At 31.5% G+C, this 19,227-nt stretch overlaps 1 protein-coding gene across 2 annotated transcripts in view; it reads left to right on the forward strand.

Annotated features, from left to right (window-relative positions):
- The window catches only part of LOC106457488 (teneurin-m-like), a 259,591-nt gene that overhangs the window by 234,173 nt on the left and 6,191 nt on the right, over positions 1-19,227 (forward strand). For both annotated transcript variants that reach the window (XM_022383443.1, XM_022383444.1), the window contains 5 exons: positions 3,828-4,063; positions 7,806-7,963; positions 8,588-9,632; positions 17,082-17,347; positions 18,115-18,423. In XM_022383443.1, the coding sequence (XP_022239151.1) occupies positions 3,828-4,063; positions 7,806-7,963; positions 8,588-9,632; positions 17,082-17,347; positions 18,115-18,423 (2,014 nt within the window). The remainder of the gene's footprint in view (positions 1-3,827; positions 4,064-7,805; positions 7,964-8,587; positions 9,633-17,081; positions 17,348-18,114; positions 18,424-19,227) is intronic.

Raw genomic sequence — 19,227 nt, forward strand, 5'->3', positions numbered from 1 at the left:
TGTTAAACTTATATTAAAGTTTTTCTTCATTACCCATTTAAGCCGTCTCCAGCCATTATTTAGCCTATTGTATGGAGAAGCAAAAAGAAAAATTAACATTTGAAACGAAATATATATGATAACATTTGCATTAAGATCATACAAGTAAAACAATAATATTTTCTTAACAGTAACTATTTTCCTTCCCTAGTCGCACTCTTTGGTTCTGTCAATTTTAGGTTCTATAGTAAAAAATACAAACATTATACGCCTGATTTTCTGCTCGATGAGCACGTGATTACGAACTAAATTGCAATAAAGGCGCCTTGAAAGAAGTAAATTAGGAATAAGCGTTTGGAGAAAAAAATGTATTTCTAAGTAGGCCCAAACTTAGAAAATTCATTTTGTCATTTTCGAAACTAAATCTCTTCCTTGAATTGTCAGAGGAGAAGACATTGGCGATGTATTTTGAGTTCCACTTGTTTTATAGTTGATTTTACACAAATGCATTTGTCATATCTAATTTCATCACCCACGCTTATAAGAAAAGGAACACTTGTGCTCTATACTATTAACAAGAAATGGTCAAATAACGCTGGTCGACAAAATCGAACTTTTTTCTCTCACCAAAGATGTAAAGACACTTTTCTAGACCAACTTTGCATGCTTATTCCGATTTTCTTCTAGCACATCTAGTTATCGAAATATGACTGGTGTTAATTTCAGCACAATTTAGGTAATAATCACACATTAGGCTAGTTAACGTTACAACTTTATTCATTTTTCAGTATAATTCCCATAAACGTTGTACACATCATACACTTGGTTAAACTTATACAGTACACACTTATGAAAAAGAAAGGTACAACAACTTAAATTATAATTCAGACAATAACCTTTCAAATTTGATCGGTCTCATCACGAGAACTTGACGTGCTAGAGGAAAACCACAAACATATTTGGAATAAGCGTCTCAAGATCTATCTAGCCCACCTGATGAAAATGACTTTTTGGCCAGTGTAATTGGTTGTTGAAAATGATACGAATTTTTATTCCAGTTTTTAACGTAGCCTAGTTTATACTTATCAGTTAAGATCAAAGGTTTATTCAAGTTCAAAGAAATAGTTAAGAATTAGCATATTCTATTACTTGACATTGGTAATAAAAGTATGCAACAAAATTAATTTACAGTGTTTATTTTACATTCTGGATTACTAAGTTATAAGGAGATCTACGTATACCATTTATAATGTTTTAATATGAATGTGTTGTTCAGTAACAACACTTAAGGAACAAATCAAAGCTTAGCATGGTAAACGTCATAAAATGAAACATACGTTTTATTAGTTTAGAGCTTAGTTTGGTAACAAAACAATATTTTAAAGGTTACACTTGTACAGTTAGGATTTTCATTTAAGTTTGAAAATAGATGTGAACATTATTGTTATAACTACACCATATTTTCAAATGTTTTGGGACAACAAATCCCGAGTTACTTACTGACTCATCTATAATGTAATTGCATGTGAAACCCACGATTCTCTGCTCTGTGTGTAGAGTTTATGAGGCTTAACAGCTGCCACAAAGTACTAGTGATTATTCACGCCTTGGTCATGGAAACATTGAAATATATTTTGAAACGAAGCAGTTCGTCGTGGCTTAAAGTCCATATAAGTTAACTCAGGGTTTAGGGCTGCATGTCTCTGTGCCATGGTGTTTAAGGGCTGCTATTTTTCCCTAACAGGTTACACTCCGTCACAGTTTTGAATGCAAGATTCTATCTATCATAATGTTTTAGCTGTCTAAATTAAAGTATCGACAACTACCACAATTCATTTTGTGATCTGGGTTTGATATCAGCCGGGAAAGCACTATGGCTGTATTATCTTAACTTGCATAATGGTGTAGGATAGCATTATTATGGGAACCTGTTTTAGCTAGGATGAATCCTTATTTTATTGTAACATTGTGGACAATATTGATTGGATGGATATCTCTTGAAAGGGCTATACTTTTTAAGCATGCATGATAACGTACCATGGCTTACCACATGTTGTTTTCAACAGTGGTTTTTCACAAATAATGTTCGAAATCTGCCGTGCCGTTCCACTATTTATTATGAACTGCTTAGTGAGATTTTGGACTATAACCCGAAAGTAGAAAAGCATATCCTAAATCGCACTATATTTTGAGTTGTTCTGCAAATAGAGCGGTGGTTTATTACGCTAATGTTGGTGACAAATCTTACTAATTCAGCCCAGGCTGTGACTGACGTTACATTTAGGTCCAATTTGATGACGAGGAACCCACTTTTAGATAATATAGATTGGAAACGGCTTGAATGAGTAATGAAGCAAAAGTTATTACAAGTAGCAAATGTACTTTAGTAAAATAAGGCCCAAGAGACAAAAACTGACACACCCTTTCTATGTTTTCCTAGTACTTTTGGGAGTATAGTTTATTATGTGGCTGTGCTCACTGTATACATTTTATCTCCAAAAAAAGTTCTTTAATTTTAACAAAAGCTTTGCTCGTTGTGAAGTATTTTTCACGTCATTATAATAATTTTAAAGCAACATTATAACGTGAAGATGACAGTTACTCCGATTACAAAAGCACTGTTGATCAGCAAATTATACACATACCACAATCTGTGATTAACAATCCGACCAAAAACCTATTTTTTTTCATGTTTACAAACTCTGTCTATGTGGAAAGTTAAGCGGGCGGTAATGTTGACGAATTTGATCTTGCATTAGACTGAAATACTTTTCTTTGTAATTGCGATTCAGAAAGCAGCAGAAATTATATTCCTCTAAGTTTCACTTATTTCAAATACACAATCACTTGGAGCAAATAATAACAATGCGAAAATATCTTTTATTTCCATCTTGAAATAATTAATAAAGTTACTTTTCTACATCAAAATTTAAATAGTATCGTAAATTCTTCCAAAATTAAATATGTTAGGTACCATTCAATACAAAATTGCTAATCAACTATTTTATAAAGTATTTAAATATATTGCACCTTTATCTACCATGTGAATTATAACAGTAAACTTTCTTTGTTCTCGTTTTATTCTTTGGTAAGTTTTCAAATACTCATAACTATATAAATCTGCATCAAAACAATAGGGCCTATCATTAACCTACTGACTATTTAAGAAAAGTTTATTCCTTATGGCTACAGTAAAATATATCATTTCGTATGTATATATATTAAACAAAAATATAGAATACTCTTTATAAAATTTGACAAACATCATGGCTACACATAGACTTTACTTGAGACAACAGTTTATAGTAGAATTAACCTGTCTGTTTTTATTTTTATTCATTTGCTAGGGAATTCCTTTTCTGTAGTAAATAAATAAGCGTAGAGATGAAATAGCAATTGAAAAAATTAAACTAGATATTCCCATTTCATAGGAAATTGACTAATTTATGAATGTTGTCTTAAAATTCGTTTTGACAGAAAAATGAGTTTCCTTTTCAACAGCAGGAAACATGTGGAAAAACAGTCCTTATTGAATAATTTGATATAGAAATATCCAAAGGTTTGCGAAAGACATATACTGAAAGTATTTACGCTTTTTTTTATTATTAAGATAGAAACAGAGGAAATAACTCAACGTATGTTGTTTCAATTAATCCATGTCTCTGTGTTTATTCTTTAATTATTTTTTTTGCAAACGTGAGGATTACAAAACGTTCTAATAATTGAAAATATTCTTGTATTGTATTCATGGAGTTTTTCAGACAACAACGTATGTGTATAAAACGGAAGACGTTCCAAAATACATAAATAACGCTCACTACATTATTTAATATCTCTCTCTCTGTTAGTGATACTCAAGTCGCCTACAAGTACCATTTGGCTGTAGGGCCACTCGATGGAAAACTGTATATTTCAGATCCGGAAAGACGTCAAGTTCTTCGAACTATAAGCTTCAAAGATATTGAGAATGTTCGTAGAAATATAGAAGTTGTAGTTGGCAGTGGCTTAAAGTGTTTACCGGGAGATAAACTCCTTTGTGGTGATGGCAAACCCGCTAGGAACGCAAAACTATCTTATCCTAAAGGTACAGAGTATTATTAGTGCTATCTGGGTTCCAGTGGCAATATTGGTTTGGGAGCCGAAGCGTAATAGCTTCGAAGCTGTTTTTGATATTTTTCAATCAAGCCAAAACAAATTTAAATTGCATTAATGTTAATGAATCAACTAATTATATTAACACAAGATTTAGTGTTTTATAAAAATTAAGTATCACAAGTGTTACTATAATTACAGTTTATATTTAGGATATTTGGGTTATCAAAATTGTAAATGTAATCCTAGTTAATCCTTAGAATATTTTTAATTATCATATGATTAAGTGAAAATAAGTGAAATTTCAAAGAAATCATTTAAGTCATTATTTCCCTTTGATAATTAATAACTTAAAACTATTCTTACTGTGCTTTGAACGCATGTTGAGATCATGCTCTATTCACATTTCGTTTTCCCTTCTTCCCATCAACTTTATTTAAGTTGTACCTCTTGTTTCAGGCATTGACCCACACTAAGGTAAACATAACTTGCTCTTTAACAGTGCTGATTAATAACGCATAGGGTTAGAAATAGGTTTTTAGTTTCTTACTGGCAGCATATTACTTTTCCTGCACCTCTTTCTGTTTATATTTGTCTCTCACATCAGACCTGGTCTTCCTTTCTTTTTCTTCTCTTTTTTATCGTTAAGCCCTTGTCTTTATGTTTATCTCCCAAACACACGCTTGACCTCTCTTTTTGTTTCGTACATAATACCATGTTCATGTATCCCTTATTATAACATTTAATATTTATAGAAAGTCTTGTAATCTCCATATCGTACGAACTTGGAGAGGTGGCCGCTATACTCCTCATTACAATCATTTTCTAATGAATTAAAATATTGTAAGCTTCTAATTCCTTAGGGAGTGATCAGAGGCTGGCCATTTACTTACACACTTATTCAACTTCAAACGACGTTATGTTACATCTCACTTCATACCAATGCGTAAGATGAAGATGTGTACAAAATATTAATACTTGTTAATTAAATTTCGTGTGAAACGCGTTTGATATTCTTTTTTTATTAAATGTTGTAATGAAATTTAATTCCTGTACTGAGTCTGTGGAAATTGCCTTTCCACATTACATATATAAACAAATAAGAAGTCTCATATGAGTATTAACAAAATAACAATATTTTTTCTCAAACATTATGATCGAACGGATTTAAAAAAATAGTTATATGTGTACGATAGCAAAATTATTCATCTGAAGTGATATTTTGTATGTTTATTTGTTTGCTTGGAATTAAGTACAATGGACTATCTGTGTTCTGCCCACCACGGGCATAGAAACCCGATTTCTAGCGTTGTAAGTCCGCAGATATACCGCTGTGCCACTGGGGAGCATATTTTGTATGATCTAATCCAGCTGGCCTCTCAGTATTATATTGAGCGAAATGCTTCGCCGGCAGTGGCACACAAGAAATAACATAAAGCTGAAATACTGTTATGCGTTCTTTTTACAGAAACCTGGTTTAGATCTAGTAAATAAGATGTGATAAACATATTGTCAGTGAAACACTTAGTATCGAATAATGTATCATGCTGCATTAGTTTATACATTAACTCTATTTATGGAGCCTGTTTTTCCGGAGCTACATTGCTAAATCAATTTTGATAACCAATTTTTTTTTTTGCTTTTTTACTCGTTATTATGGAATAATTATGGTATTCGCTGTTTGATTTTGTATAAATTTAATTACCTTCTGAAATATTGGTCTTATTTTAGGTATTCAATGTGCATCAGTAACCTAGCGCTAAAGTTTGGATATACTGATGATACTCTTTTATTTTGTTTGTTTGTTTGAAGAGAAGCACAAAGTTACAATATAGGTTATCTGTGCTCTGCCCACCACGGGTATCGAAACCCAGTTTCTATACTCTTTTATTGAAAATAATTATAATGTTCTAACTACTTCTTTAATCTCTTAATTACCGATGGCTTTATTTGTTATTGTTTTCGGATATTCGCCCATAGCTGTTCAAGGATTACAAACGACGACAGCTGCTCAAGGATTAAAGGGAAGACAGCTACTCAAGAGCAGCCACCATCAACTCTCGGGCTGCTCTTGTTTGACCAAATAGTTGATTTTGATTGTCAACTTTATAACGTACATACAGATCCAAAATGCGGAGATTTATTTATTTATTTATTTTTTGGGGGGTGAGGGGTAACGAAATCCAAATCTATAGCCCGTCAAGCTTGGAGTTTGTTGGACAGTGGTCTGGAAATTAGTAAATAAAACTTCTGAAGACCTACTTTTATACTTTTAGCAAGTATTTTCTAGTATTTATATTGTGGGGTAATATTTAAACTTTACTTATTATACAATGTATAGCCTATGAAACTAGAAACCTAAATAGTGTAATCTGAATAAAACAAAAAATCCACAAACCGTGAAACCCCAAATCACTAATGCGTAATTTATTATATGTACTGATTTCGAGAAAGAAAATGGTTTGTATTCCAAAAAGCTAGAAATACGAAAAACGTCTTAACTATTTCAGTGCTATAAACAAAAACTCACTCATGTAACTTACAATTCACGTAATTAAAACTGTTAATGAACTAACATAAATTATTTCACGTTTATAATGTACTGAATGGATTAAACAACAATAACACATGGTGTTTAATTAAACTATTGATCATGAAGATGTCTCGTGCTTATCAGATCAGTATACAAACATGCAACTAAAAGGATTAATTACGTAATTCTTTTCTTGCACGTAAGCTGCAAGCAAGTAAACAAAATTGTAATATAAATAATAGGATACATTGAATGTAATAGTATGGACACATATGTATAAAAATATTTTATTTTAATTGGTTTCACATTTTTATACAGAAAAGAATGTAATTATCTTGTGAAACTAATGTTGAAATGGAGTTAATCTAGTGAGTTCATACCTCTTTGGAGTGATGTTTAAGAGGATAACCTGTTGGGTAATATTAGACTTATTATTTCGTGCATAAATTCGTAGTGTTTTAACAAAATATATTATCAGTGCAGTTTATAGTGTATTTATGGTTCAAGAATTTATACATTTTTATTTAATAAATGTAAATCATTACAATTAAGATGCTATAGTTTTTAACGGCTAATAATATGTATAAGAAGCAGTTATGACTTGCGAACCCTGTTTGTGTCTTCTTACTTAACAAAACACTGATTATTGATGATAATGATGAATGTATTAAATTTTTAGACTTTATTTCAATTAAGTATTAAAGCTTAATTATAAATTTCCATTTTGAAAATGATATATTAATGCTAATTATTCTCATACATACGGATAAGTAATTAGTCTACACAATTAAGAAGGAATCATCCGTTAAGTGCTATATACTTTAGTTGTAAATGTGATATTTTACTGAATTAAACATAGGTTAATTTTGTAAAATATAAGATATTTGATATATTTGATAAACAGTAATTTTTGTTGAATGTAAGTCTCGACAAAGTAACGAATTAAGACTTTCTAGTGTTAGAATTTTAGTTTCTCTAATTCTGTACATTAATGGTCTAACTATTACACTTCTCCTGTTAATAACAATAAAGTAACAATATAATATCGAGAACTGTTTACTCCTTTGGCTGCAATATTTCATAATACTATACTGCTGAATATAAGTTTAATTTATAAAATGTTGTCATTATTTACCAATATTCAGTTGAATGTTTCTTGTGATAATACATGCTTCTGATCATACTGTGTTTTGTTTTCAAGGAATTGCAATATCTCCCCAGAATGAGATGTACATTGCTGATGGTACAAATATTCGGATTGTAGATAAAGCTGGAATCATTCATACTCTGTTAGGCGATCATGACCACAAGCGTAACTGGGAACCGATACCTTGCAGTGGAACAGTAAAACTAAACCAGGCATGATATTTGTATTTTCGTTTCAAATTTTATGTCTGTAACACAAAATTTCAAATGATTCTAGATACTTGAAATATGCTGTTTTATGCCATGCTGAAGATTTTAGCTGTAAGTAGATTATAATCAATAAAATCATATATTTCAAATAACTACCGCTGTTGTTGATAGAGAAAGGTGAGATAAGATATTCGAATTTTGTATAAAGAAAATATTTTACAACTGAAAACGTTAAATATCAACTCCCATTTTGCCAGTAATGGAAAGTTCGTGCTTAAAACCAAAATATATATGCATATTATTCTATTTCAACGACTCAATAAAAGTGATTGCGTGATATGTATAGGTGAGCTTTAGATACTATTGAGTGTTTTGTCATAGTCATGGCCTTTGAAAACATCTGGATAGCGGAACTTGCACTGGAATATGAATAAGTTCACATGTTTATTGTGCTATAGTTTATATTGCTCTATCCAAAGTTTTCAGCAAAAAAGAATAAGTAAAAATTGGTATTCTTACAAATATATATCATTATTTAAAGTGCTATAGGTTTAACAAAATAAATTCATTTCCCATATTTATTTAAAGGATTTTAAGGGTCATTGCCAGTGTATATATCTTCTTTAGGTGAATCTTCGTTGGCCTACAGAATTGTGCCTGAATCCTTTGGACAATTCTTTGCATGTATTGGATGATCACATGGTTCTCCGGATTACCCAGGACAAGCGTTTGAAAGTTGTAGCTGGTCGTTCTTCCCATTGTCTAGATCCTACTGCTTTCCCGGAAAGGAGTGACATTGCTACACAGAGTTACTTAGAATCTCCTCAAGGGATCGCATTTGATCCCAATGGAGACTTGTATATTGCCGAAAGCGATTCACAGTTGGTAAACAGAGTTCGCGTTGTTGGCAGCGATGGAAGAATATCGCATTTTGCTGGAGCAGAATTGAACTGCAGCTGCTTAGAGGAAAGCTGTAAATGTTTTGATGAAAACAATTTTCTTGCGACAACATCCAAATTTAATACCATTTCCTCCATAACGGTAACACCTGACGGAATTCTTTACATATCTGATCAAGGAAATTTAAGAATTCGATCTATTTCAGCATCTCTTCTTCAGCCGAACGATTTTCAGGAATACGAAATTAATTTTCCTCAGGCACAAGAGCTTTACGTTTTTAACAGACATGGGCAACATATTGCAACTAAGAATATTCTAACTGACAAGACAGTATATACCTTTTCTTACAATGTGAATACTAGTTTTGGAAAGCTAAGCACTGTTACTGATGCAGCTGGTAACAAAATTTACATTCTAAGAGATTACAGCAATCAGGTGAATACCATTGAAAACACTCAGGGTGGCAAATGTAGACTGGAAATGTCCCGTATGAGAATGCTTGAGAGCTTCACTACACCAGACAATTTCAAGACAGTGTTTGAATATTACGGAAGTACAGGACTATTGACCAGCAAAATCGATAGTTCAGGTAGAGCCTATATTTATATTTATGATGACTATGGCCGGCTAACAGAAGCTGTATCTCCTATTGGCGAAAACATAAAGTTATCCTATAATCTCAGCACCAAAGGCGCTTCAGTTACTATTATCCGTGGCAATATGGAGCCAGTGTCACTTATTATAAAAGGATCTGACGTAATAACAAAATCAGGTACGGCTGCGATTCATTTATTTCAAATATTTATATTTAATTTTTAAATAAAAAAGTACACAACTGTACATTCTTTACTATTTTCATAATTTCCTCTATTTTGAGTTTTATTTGTTTTGCATTTGGAACAGGTTAATTTTAAAAACAATACGTTTTGGAGGATTGTACTAGAAGAACAAGAATGTTTTTTTTTTACCAGTTTGTTTCTCTGAGCTCTAATTCTTGATCCTAAACGGTACATTGACGTTGTCACCTATAATGAGTCTAGTTTACTTACGAAACATATTTGAAAAGTTTGACAACCGCAATCAATGTGCAGCAACACATTCACTCATATATTTCCACATACATTGGTTATTTAAGACAAAAAAGTATCTTCTCTTAATCAATAAGTTATTTAACAATTCAAGCTTGTTATATAAATTTCACACCTGTTTTCTGATTTATCTTTCATTTTCTATTTTATGAGCTATTTTACTTTCGCATGTTTTTACTAAAGTGTCTTATTGTGAAAACCTTGAAATTGATTTTACTTCGGTATCTCTTATAATTTTATGAACGATACATAATTAACTTTTCAGGCTTTTAACGTGAGTACTCATCATATTTGTATTTGTATTTTAGTAAACAACTAAACGGCTCGCACCTGTAGAAGTTTTAGGTAATTGAGCAGAAAGCTTGTGCATAAACAAAACACACTAGAAAAACGTGGTGATAGTCCAAATAAATTACTTAATACAAATGGTACATAATATCTTGAGCTGGAAAATGTTTGACAGACAGAAAGTTTACAAAAGACAAAAATATATATAGCAGCGTTGATTTATATCAACATTGTAATCTAGTTTTGTGTAAAAAAATAATAGTTTATGGAACCTGACAATGAAAGGCTCGTTGTCTCATAAATAATCTAGAACTTACGTTTGGTTTAGAAGCAGATTTAGAATGTTGTCTGTTACGTATTAAAATTCCTATTGGTCGGAAACTGAGTTAACTGACACTTTCGTAGTTAAATTGTACTTTCGATTTAGCAGTTAAATTAAGTAAAAGCCGATATATAGTCAGCTTATGATATTTGCTAACAAGATTGATACACACAGTTTTCTTTTTTAACACAAATATGTTTTAATATACAAACAACAATACAATTTACAATAACAGTTATTACAAAGAGTTATTACACACAATGGTTTAAATACAATGATTTATATTTATGTAATGTTCGAACTTTGTAAATGCTCCTGGTCAAATATCTGAAGTCTTCCGATTAGTAAGCGTTAATCACAGTTATAGCTTACGAAATTTATAGCACACCAACTTTAGCAAACCAATAATAGACACACTTTTTAGGCGCGGCGCGTTGGTTATATTTATAGGCGTGTGGAGGGTTTCTCGAAATTTCACTTTTACGTAACAATACTGACGCTAACACTAGCGTTTACGTACTTACATATATTATTGATTTTTACACTCGAAAATCTTCTACAACTTTAGAGTATAGGCGGGAGTTTCGCAACACATATTTAACACTATTAGCTATGCATGTTTCTAAATATAAACTTAATCTAAACAAATGTTGATATCAAAATAAATATATAATAATAAATCCGTCACATGTCTCACTCAATAAAATTTAAGAAGTATGCTAAAGGTTAACGATAAGACGCCTTTCAAACCGGGTTTCAGAGATAGACCATTGTGTTGCTTTGTGCTTAATTACAAACAAACAAAAGACTCCTTTCTTTTCGAATCAACCAACGCTTGGACACGAAAGGAGAATATGTATCAAGCATTTCCAAACACGTCTCACGAGTGTGTGAAAAAAGTAAAGTTTATTAAAGACTTCCGAATTACAAGGCTGGATAAGCAAGAAAAAATGTTTCATATTTTAAAAAACAGTATATTTGTCATCCAACAAAAACTACTTTAATCAGGCATTTGTAGAAGTGCTGTTAAATTCTATGATTTGGAATATACGATTTGACGGCACATCGGCGGTTATAATACTGTTGACATAGCATATCCGTTTATATTAAGCCAATCCCAACTCCTACCAAACACATTCATACGTTTTAAAATAAAACGCAAACATTTTGTTATTTATTAAGTATATATCATCATTTACTATATTAATACCAGTAAAATAGGAAGGAGTACACACACAAGTATCACGACTGCACACATCACAAACCAAAAATTGCAGTACATTTACCAGTCATATATTGTCACGTATTTGTTATTTACTCAAACGAAATACCACAAACATATACGCAGATATTTACTAATTATTGCACTATCCACACAAACAGAAAATCATGTATCCTAAACTACCAGTAATATAACAAAAACACTTGTACTGGTTTTATTTAGTTTCCAAATATTGGTATTTACGAAGAATATTTTTCAACAGAGTATTGTTATACCTATAAAATGATATATTCAGTTTTAATTCATATTGTGCAATGGGAAACCGAAAAAATATTTAAGATGATTAGCACATCTGTGTGCTAATATAGACAGATTTTATTATCCCCTAATTTAATAAGCACTTTGTTTAGGTGTTATTAGATTGTTGAGCGTATGCCCTAGATGTTTCAAAATCCGTCTTTTGTTCATTACAGGGATTATTATCTAACCTTTATTGAAAAGTCAAAAATGTCATTCGTCCGAGATATAACACTTTCAACTTTATATGTTATCATTAATATGGAAACCGTGGTAAAAATAGTGGTAAAAAGAGTGATCAAATATACAGTATTTATCGTAATCATTATATACGACATTTCAAATAAGAAAATAATATTTGTTTTGAAATACATTATGGGAATGATGTATCTCTTTGTTACACATTTTCACCATGCTGATGGATTGCACAAATAGAGTTAAATAAAAATCCTTTAACGTGAGAGTTATTGCTCATGTTTTAATCTTTATAGTCCTTCTATTTAAACAGTACAATGCCTAAAAATATAAGCCAAATAATATGACTTAGCAATATGGCAGAAGGAGAATGAGGTTTAGAGTACATTTTAATATTTTGCGCGTCTAAGAATTGTATAAAAGGAGCATTTCCCATGGGAACGACTTTCCAAATCAACAAATATCATAACGCTTCTACGTCTTACGAATTCGACTTCAAATGCACAATATTTATGTTTATAGTATTTTTTATCTAAGATTATTAATAATTTTTAGTCTATAGGCTATTTATCAACCCATAATAACGTCTCTATATTTCAAGCCATGCGTTCTATATTCGTAATATGAAGAACAGTAAAATTGTCGTTCCATAAGTATGTTTTGTCTCAACGCTTTGAATATACGTTTTTTTTCAAAATATTATACAACAAAGTGATATCTCTAATATACCTTTTAAGCATTGTTCCAGTGTTTGTTCTTTTTTATATGTATGAAGTATGTATAGGATTATGACGTCATACAATTTAGGCAAACAGGTTCTGAAAACTAAATATTACAGGCTTTTGTATAGAAACTGCTAAAAAGTAGAAGCGAAAATAAACAAAACAGTAACTAAACTAAAGGATGACAATAAATTAAAGATGTTTTATTTAACAATCAACACCTACATAGTCTGGTATACACACAAATCTGTTTTCATTATACCTCACATGATCTCGACCGTATCAAAAAGTACTGTAATGAGTGGACTAAAGAGCATACACCGAAACTATTCCACATCAAACTCTACAATAGAAGCCTTGAATAACCTTAAGCCACTTTTCTTAAAAAACAAATATCCAGAACAATACACCGACAATCTTTTTCAAACATCAGAAACAATAGAACTATTTCAACAAGAAAAACTGCAAATCCTACAGGTACATTGAATATTACCATTATCAACAATACAAACACAGCCAAAAACAAAACCAAAACCAAAAGAATCCTGTCTACCAATCATAATAATAGAAATACGTGGTAGTACAATTAAACTAATTAACCAAACACTTGTTACGTAAGAGTTAAGGGAGCATTTCAGAGATAATTACTGAAACTGTAATTTAGTAACAAAATTGTAAAGTTTGTGGGTATATGTTAATTAGAGATAGAAAAAAAGCCTTTAAATATACGTATCTCAAAACAAGTCCTTTTATTATATAAACTTGAACAAATTAAAAGTAATTAGTCATACATGAAAAAAAAATCATAGCCCACCACAAGTTAATAGTTATTCTTCTTTCACTATAAGCAAAAGTAATACAAAAGTTTAAGCAAATATATATATTTAGTAATTCAGAAAAAATCCTAAAGTAAATAAAGACAAAATATGGTACTTTTAATTAGCAATATATTTGTACTTATGGTACACTACACCAGGTTTATAGAATGGTTTTCACCTAAAAATAAATCATAATAGTTTGTTTCTAATACTAATGTAAGATACGCCAATCTTACCAATATATTTTACGACAGTTTAACGTCTTATAATCAATTATAGCTAATTTCTGTTTTTTTATATTTTATTTTCGTTAGCACATTTTTAAGAATTTCATCAAGAAAATCTTTACCAGACCTGCCCCCCAGTGGCACAGCGTTATTTCTGCGGACGGACTTACAACGCTAGAAACCAGGTTTCGATACCCGTGGTGGGTAGAGCACAGATAGCCCATTGTTTAGCTTTGTGCTTGACTTCAAACATAAAACATTTCAGACCAGTACGTTGTTTATTAAAGAATATATTACTTCTCTAAATTTTTAAACATCATCGATCCACACACACACTTGACACGTATAAAAAAAAAAAACTCTGAAATAATGCTTTAAAGTTTTATCAGAATTCTATTGTGTAGTCGCTCCATTAAGGTGAAAAAATTGTGAAGTCAGAAAGGCCGTACCTATTTCTTTTAATTCCTTTAAACAACTCCAGGGAACAGCCACTTCGATGTTTCAAAGACAGACAAGTCTTTTTCAATCAGTTGAGCAACCTGAAGTGTTAGTTAGAAGACCTTAAATGAAGAATCTGAAGTGAAATACTAGTACGATAAGATATATACGAAATAAGGTATAAAACAGACTATGCCAATCAATTAAAAATTGACTTAAAACTCTTAGACGATTCAGCTTCAGTACGAAACGTCTTTTTAAACTAAGAATCAAACTTGAACTCCGCAATCCGGAAAGCTATTATTGTACAGAACTGTTGTTTTCTATTTAATTAGCTGTCAGACGCATCTCTTAGTCAATCAGCAAAAAATTAAACAGTGCGAAAAACAGTAATCTTTCTCTTCAGAGCGATTAATAGAAGATTAGCTCTGTGCTTACAACACCAGATTACCAAATCGAAAATTAATGCAGGAACGTAAATCAGTTAGCCAAATAAGCTCTTTTCTATTCAGTTTAGAACACTTATTCCTCATATGCTAATAATAACCTTAAGTTTCTAACTCAGCAATTAAAACTCGTGTCATATATATATATATAGATTTTAGCTTTCAGTTGGTTAGCCTAACCTGTTGGTGTTTCGTCATACTTTTTGCCATACTTTTACACATAGGTATAATACTCCTTCAGTGATATTAAGTATGATCTCCCATTAATCACGGCAGTAATACTAGCGTTATTGTTGGCTTCCCAATTATTTTGTTACTGTATCATTCTAACTTAAAGATTAGGATGAGCCTAGCCTAGCGATTGAAGTCGCTGAATGCTATCCGCTCTTTCAGCTGTGGAACTTTATATCTATAATCCCTCTATTCCGTTAAGAGCAGTCACTAGGCTGCAGGTGCTCTGACTGATTTTCCTCCCTCTGTTCAACATTTGTAAATAAGAAATGGCTACGCCTGAGCTAATATACGATAACTGAGAGACACATTTGGCCCTTATATCGCATAAGGTGACGTTCAGGTTGAAAATACCAATGCCACTACTAACTTCAATATTTCTACTTTAAAGGTACATTTTATATTTGGGTGTTACTACAATCTCCAAACATTAATACTGTAAGCCATGTGCTGCTACCATTTAATTAACTAACTGGTAGTTTTTTTTTCATCCCATAATGGGCGATATGATACAAAAAGAAGTATTGCACCATTTTATCCATCAAATATTAAGTTTTCTGTTTATAAAGTCAGGCGTTTATAGAAAAGAAGTGGACTCGTGTGTTTTATCCTTAGTTGAAAACTTGCTTTAAAGACAACTATCGCCCCATGTGTCAGATTTCTGAAATTTTCATACAATACATCCATAGCCCAATCTAAAACTTTTAGTTTATTAAGATAAATATACCTCCTTGAATAGTTGCTTACTATCTTGTTTTAAAAACGGCTGTACGCCACAATGACAGAATTTCTACGCATATACCAATTACCATTTTCCTAAACTTCTACACTCCACAGGTACATGTTCCAAAAGCTGTACTAGCAAATAGTTATAACAGAAAAACCTCAAAATATATCTACACGCATACAGATATATACATAAAGTAATTAACCATTTCAGTTACACTAACGTGCGTTATCATTTGTCAGGCTGGTCCTAATTAACCTATAATAATTATTTCTTGTTATGGTACTGCGAAAGAGTTGACCACTAGATACTATTTTTACAAGGAAAATATAACTATTGTAAACACATTGTCATACGTATGACCCAGTAATAATAAATTTTGTATGTTTGTTTGAGAGTAAAGCCATAGTGGGTTATCTACTGTGTCCATTGCGTGAATCGAACCTCAGATTTTAGCTTTGTAAGTCCGTAGACTTACCGCTGTCTCACTGGGAGACATAATCATAAACATAAATATGAAATATACGTAAGTAGATCATCATTTATGTCAATGAGATTATGTAAGGGTGCTTTAATGAAAAACACAAACGTTTATGTCACTGAGATTATGTATAGGTGCTTTAATGAAAAACACAAACATAAATGAAGATCTAAATGCGATTTATAACTTGCTGGTGCTGTTTAGAAACTGCTTTTTAAAAAGTGAAATAAGACATGCCATTTAAATTTGAAAAGAGTATTTAAATAAATAAATGTATATATGTGAGTGTGTGTGTGTGTGTATTGGAATGATCTAATTAAGTTTACTGTATCTGAACCAAACAAACAACTTTAAAAAAATGTTCTGTGAAAATTATGGATAAACAGCGCCTAATAATAGGTATAAGTTTATAAACATAATCTAGCTTAAACAGATTTATTGTCAACGTATTCAAAATAGCAATATTCTAAAAGTCGCAAAAGTGGAATGTGGTCAAGATCATCTAAAAATCGGGTGAATGTTTCTAAAAGGAAATAAAAACAAACATGTATAGAAGTATGTATTTGTACGGATTTTGGATAGAAAAAAATAGGCCGTGTTGTGAAAAATAAAATAAATATTCAACCTACGATACAATTCAAACTTTATGTTTATTCTAAAATGTTCAAGCTAGTTTCCAGTACTTTTCTTACAAGTATATTTTTTTGCTTTATTTACAGGAGATAACGAGGACCGAATCACTGAACATATAGATGGCAGCTTTACGACAAGGTCGAAAGACTCTAGCACTACACATATAGAAATGGTCCCACATCCCGTTTTTGTAAAAAAAAGTCCTTTGTGGGCAGAAATATTTCCTACCCCTGTTAGATTAAAAGTGTCTTTATATGGCGATTTATTTCAGAAGTTTGAGTGGCATTATTACCTCAGAAGAGAAGACAAAGGACGAGATCGAAAAATAAGGCAGATCGGTAGACAACTTAAGGTATAAAATCAATTAAGTTAGATAATTTTAGTCCTATCCATACTCCTTTAAATATATTTCGTTTTTTACCTAAAACACCCAACGTGATAGTCCTAAGTAGATCGTATGTTAGTGTTGTTCTTGTTTTTGTTTTTGGAGGGTGTATATTTTTCTATATATGAAGTGAAACGTTCATTTCCGGATTTGGTTGCTTGAGGATATACAATGCTAATAGTAAAAATGAATTATTCTGGTATGAGCAAATAAGATCAGTGCTTTTTATAAAGGTCATATATGAGAAGCGCTGACAGAAAGAAGTGTTTGTTTCGAGCTGTATTTCCAGGCGAGCAATATTGTAGTAATATTGATATAACAGTAATATATTTAATAGCAGGAGGGCTGGACACGAAATAATTAAAAAGAACATAACAAACTTGTAAGAACTTCACGCCATACACAAAGGTAATGTTTTAGTCGTGTTGATTACACCGTTTTTTTTATAAATTAGAATTATATTTTATTGCATACACTTTTATCTTGAGAAGTAAGAAATTCTCAGTGTTAAATATGCACTTTACATCAGCAGATGGACAGTAAACTAAATAACTGTTAGCTATTGCGTCAACGTACGTTTATTTTTATTTCAAATGTATAATATAATTCTAATGATACTTAATTCAACTTCGAAATCTAATTGCGAGTAATACATAAAAGAGTAAAAATGAATTCTTTTCACGAGAGAATTTTAATGATATTCTTGTATTTCCTCTTTCTACAAAACCTCTAAGGTGAACGACGACACACTGCTGGCTGTGGAGTTGGATCGGGAACAGTACTGTGAAACTGTGTATGACAAGAAGCAAATCCCACTGGTCTCTGTCCATTACAATGCTCTAGGTCACCCACTTCAATGGATCCCTACACCCAATATCACTGCTGTTCAATTGGAGTATGACCGGTTTGGGCGACTGTCAAAGTGGACAAGGGGCTATCTCTCAGAACGTTACTCCTTCGATATCCATGGTCGCCTGGCAGAGGTCAGATACTCTGACAGTAGCGCTATAATGTACAAGTACGACGACGGTCACATGAGCTTGGTAATTAATATATATTTTTTCATCATTGTCATTTTTTCTTTATACGTGCACTGCTGAAAAAATAGTGTGTTTTTTTCGAACACCATATTTACAATGAAGTTTTACAGGTGTTGATATTTTCAGACATTATTTCTAGTTAGATCAAAGTGATTTTTTTTTATCAGAATATACGCCTGTTCTAAGTTTAAATTGACTCTTAATTTAATAAATACGAAAATTATCAGCTCATATAAGACATTCTATTTATTGAATATCTATTGAATTAAACACACTACACAGATATATAATATGAAATATTTCAAAACTAGTAATATAAACAAATGTAACTCTGGTTTTTTTTTGTTTTTTTTTAAGAAGTACAATACCTTAAAACTCCAAATAATACATATAAGCCAGGTAAACGTGCAGAGAAAGTTATTTACATTTCTTGTTATTCCCACCAAAGCTGTTTGGCTTAAAAAGTTGTGGTGTTATACACACATTTTGAGCATCACAAAAGTTTTGTAAATTTCTCAAGTTTGGACATGTCATGTAAGTATATAAAGTAATAGGTATTTTTTGAAATGTAATGCATTACTAAAGTAAGAATATCCCAAGATCAGGATATGTACGATAAAGTGTATGATTATTATACACAAGTTCACAGTAATTAACAATTCAAACTTCTACACTTTTAAAGTCGCTTCAAGTGATATTTTTTATCAACCACAGCTTAGTATATTCTAAAAGCTTCTGAATATCCGAGAACCTTTACTTTGTATGACCACCATAAGTTGAGTTCCTTTTTAAACAAAAAGATGAACA

The sequence above is a fragment of the Limulus polyphemus genome, unplaced genomic scaffold (assembly GCF_000517525.1).
Source record: "Limulus polyphemus unplaced genomic scaffold, Limulus_polyphemus-2.1.2 Scaffold337, whole genome shotgun sequence".
NCBI classification, from domain to species: Eukaryota; Metazoa; Arthropoda; class Merostomata; order Xiphosura; family Limulidae; genus Limulus; species Limulus polyphemus.